Raw genomic sequence first — 4,072 nt, 5'->3', positions numbered from 1 at the left:
TGCTAAGAAGTACACTCTGTGTCCTGATGATGGACGTAATTTTACTATGTCCATTCCCCACTTCATGAATGGCCAAGGTGTCAATGTTGGGTGCAACTCTTCAGATGGCTTATGTGTTAAAGGTGCGTGTTTCTAGCATGCTAAGCATTTCTTGGAAAATTTTGCGACGTCCTTTCTCATGCTGGGCCAGTAGTATCCCATTCTGAGTGCTCTGTTGGCTAGGTTTCTCACTCCTTAATGATTTCCGCATTCACCACTGTGTAGGGGTTGTAGAACCTGTTGCACGTCTTCTTTTTCTAAGCATCGCAAGAAGGGACCTGCTACAGACTTTTTGAAGAGTATGCTGCTGATTAGGCAATACTTTGAGGCTTTTAAGGCAAGTGCTTGGGTTGCCACTTTCCCTTCTTGTACTTTTTGTCTAGGAGGTAGTCCTTGAGCGGTTTCGTCCAGCTACTTTCTTCCTTCTCTATAGGGTCTGTTTGGATTTCGTAGACATTCATAGTTGACTCCTTTTCTATAGCTGGAGAAAGTACGTGTACTAGGGGGATGGCTCTAAATTCTTAAGGGTTAATATTTAACCCCAAGTTTGCCAGGGCGTCTACTTCAGTATTTAAGTTTCTGGGTACTTGGTCTATCTTGAACTCCTTAAATTCCTTAATGAGCCTTCTTGTGACTTCTAGGTAGGCTATCATTCTGGCGTGCTTTGCTGCGTATTCCCCATTGATTTGATTTACCATGAGTAAGGAATCTAAGACTACCTCTAGATGTTATATCTTCATATCTCTTGCGACAGTTAACCCTGTGATTAGTTCTTCATACTCGGCCTCATTATTGGTGGCCTTGAAGTTACACCTTATTGCTTGTGATATTTTGTCTCCTTGTTGTGATGTTAGCACCACTCCAAGGCCTACACCGCGTATGTTTGATGCGCCATCTGTATGTAGTGTCCATTTTTGCGTAGCATTTGGCTTTGTAAGGCCAATACCTCTTTCTGTGCTTTTTCCTCAAGGGCTGGGCTGAAGTCTGCTACAAAGTCTGCCAGAGCTTGTGACTTGATTGCGGTTCAGGGCTCGTATTGTATATCGTATCTACTCAGATGTAGGGCCCATTTCTCCATCCTTCCTGACATTTTTGGATTTCTCATGATGGCCTTGATGGGGTAGCTGGTTCGTACTCGTATAGAATGGCTTTCAAAGTATGGGCGTAACTTTATTAAAGCAGTAACTAAAGCTAAAATGATTTTCTCTAGGGATGCGTACTTCGTTTCCGCACTGAGTAAGCTAAAATGATTGGAAATTGCTCTTTGTCTTCTTCTCTGGGGAGGACTACGCTGATCGTCTCTTTAGATACTGCGAGGTAGAATTGGAGTGGCTCCCCTTCTTTAGGTTTAGAAAGTATCAACGGGTTGGCTAAGTATTCCTTTAACTTCTGAAATGCTTCGTCGTGCTCTTGTTCCCATTTGAATTCTTAATTCTTCTTTAGGACATCGTAGAAGGCTCTGTTCTTGTCTGAAGATTTTGAGATGAACCTGTTCAATGCTGCAATTTTTCCTATTAAGCTTTGTACATCCTTCTTTGACTTTGGTCGCTCCAGATCCAGGATGGCTTTAACTTGGTCTGGGCTGGCTTCAATTCCTCTTTGCGTTACTGTGTATCCTAGGAACTTTCCTGACTGAACTCCGAATGTGCACTTTGTAGGATTTAGCCTCATTCCGTACTGCTTCAAGATGACGAAGGCTTCTCTAAGGTCTTTAACATGATCGGCTGCCTTCTTGGTTTTAACTACCATATCGTCAATGTAGACCTCCATTGTGTTTCTGATCTATTCCTCAAACATCTTGTTCACCAACCTTTGGTATGTGGCTCCTGCGTTCTTCAATCCAAAATGCATTACCTTGTAGCAATAGACTCCCTGACTAGTGATGAAAGCGATTTTTTCCTGGTCATCTTTGTGCATGAGGATTTGATTGTACCCACTGTATGCGTCCATGAAGGATAGCGGCTCATGCCCTGCTGTTGCGTCTACCATGGCGTCAATGTGAGGTAATGGGAACGGATCCTTTGGACAGGCCTTGTTGATATCTGTGAAGTCAATACAAATTCGCCATTTTCCGTTCTTCTTTTTTACCACCACTACGTTAGCAAGCCATTCCGGGTACTTCACTTCTCTGATATTCCCTGTCTTCAACAGGTTTTGGATGTCCTCATTGATGATCTTGTTCCTTTCTGGCGTAAATTTTCGCCTCTTCTGCTTTACTGGCGTATGCATTGGGTCTGCGTTCAGTTTGTGGGTGATCACATTTAGGGGGATGCCATTCATGTCTTCGTGAGTCCAAGCGAACGCAACTTTTTCTTCCTCTAAGAATTCATAAATTTGCTGACGAAGATCTGAATTCAGTTCTGATCCTGTTTTGGGTGTTTTTGTCCCTCGGGAGAGTTACGTCACAAAGATTGGTCCAGCTGAGCTGTACCTGCAAAACAACGGAGACTCCGGGTGGTTGGAGCTCCGCCTCCGACGATCAAGTTAGTAACTTGAAAGGGAATAAAGAGTACGGAAATTAAGGTGGGGATCTACTTGGGTTCCAAGCTTAGGTGTTTCTCTGATGAGAGAATGTAGGTGTTATAAATGATTGAATGTGTCCCCAAAGTGGGGAAATATCTTTCTATTTATAGGGTCATTGGAGAATGTGCCCCTATCTAAGTCACTTGACCTAGATTTGAGTGGGCTGCGTCGTTTTACAGCACTTCTTGGGATTTGGGCCCTTAAAGGGCGCCATTTTAGAGGTTTATCCAAGGGGGCCATGTGTCAAGGGGATATTAGGCCACGTGGGCCATCCTGAACTCGACACGTGGCCTCATCTCATTGCTCCACGTGTCTAGGGTATTTTTACCCTAAACAGATCATATTCTAACCTTCTGGTCTGGGTAATTGGGGTTCAGCTAGACTTCTGTGGCTACTTGTTCTTCTGCTATACTCAGCTTCTCTTGGCCCAGCAGACCCTCTGATTGGTTTGATGAACCCTTCTCTGCAGATGTTGCTTTTAGGGTGATCTTGTAACATTCCTTAGCTTCCTTAGGGTCCCCTTTGATTTCTTGAATGCCCCATCGGGTAGGGAACTTAATATCTTGATGATATGTAGAGGGGATGGCTTTCATCTCATGTATCCATGGTCTGCCTAGAGTCATATTGTACAATGATAGAGTGTCAATCACTAGGAACTTGACTTGTAAATTGACCCCTTTTGCATAAGTGGCTAATGTGATCTCTCCACTTGTCTTCTTGGTTTCCCCACTGAATCCTTCTAGCATTGTTGACTTGTGGATGATGTTCTTTTCATCAGTGTTCATATGTTTCAAGGTATAAAGCATGATGATGTTTGCATAGCTTCCATTGTCAACAAGGATTCGCTTGATCATACAGTTTCCAACTGGAAGCGAAATTACGAGACCGTCATGATGGCCTTCCACTGCATCGCTCTCTTTGAACATGACGGGGATATCAATTTTTGACCTTTCCCTTCTATCGGACTGATCCTTATTGCTTTCTTTCGCATACCGCTTCGCTGTTGAGTATGTTAGGCCGCACACTTCTGAACCTCCTGATATGAAGTAGATGGTTTTGACAATTGGAGGAGGAGGTAGGGGGCTACCTTGCCTGAACTCTTAAACCCTTCCTGGGGCTTTGGATCTGTCTGATAGGAGTTCTTTAAGATATCCTTTCTTCAACAGGTAAGCAACCTCCTTTCTGAGCGCAATGCATTCATCGGTTGTATGGCTAATATCTGAATGGAAGTCGCACCATCTTGATGGATCCTTTTTCTCACCAGGCCTGTCACTCTTTCTAGGCCACTGCATCGTATCTCCCATCTTGTTCAGGGTCCTTATTACGCCTGCAAGGTTAACATTGAAACAATATTCATGAAATTTAGGTGGGAGTTAAGGATCTTCCCTCCAATCTGAGAATTCTTCCTCGACAGCATTGACTGATCCTTCATCAAAGCGGGAACGCTGATACGGTTTGAATCGATGGTCTCTCCTGGGAAAGTTGTTGTTCCTTGTTGACTGACGATTTG

At 43.8% G+C, this 4,072-nt stretch overlaps 1 protein-coding gene across 1 annotated transcript; it reads right to left on the bottom strand.

Annotated features, from left to right (window-relative positions):
* Positions 1–2,939: 2,939 nt before the first annotated feature.
* Positions 2,940–3,488, bottom strand: LOC145632760 (uncharacterized). The gene has a single exon (XM_081685099.1). The coding sequence runs from the start codon at positions 3,486–3,488 to the stop codon at positions 2,940–2,942; it is 549 nt and encodes a 182-aa protein (XP_081541225.1).
* Between the last annotated feature and the right edge of the window lie 584 nt (positions 3,489–4,072).

The sequence above is a fragment of the Chenopodium album genome, chromosome 5, assembly GCF_948465745.1.
Source record: "Chenopodium album chromosome 5, dcCheAlbu1.1, whole genome shotgun sequence".
NCBI lineage: Eukaryota > Viridiplantae > Streptophyta > Magnoliopsida > Caryophyllales > Amaranthaceae > Chenopodium > Chenopodium album.
The sequence above is the reverse complement of the archived record's forward strand: the minus strand, read 5'-3'. Positions and strand labels throughout refer to the sequence as shown.

Bases quoted from the DNA above. Each gene is read 5' to 3' on its own strand.
- LOC145632760 (XM_081685099.1), bottom strand. From the start codon at position 3,488: ATGTTCAAAGAGAGCGATGCAGTGGAAGGCCATCATGACGGTCTCGTA.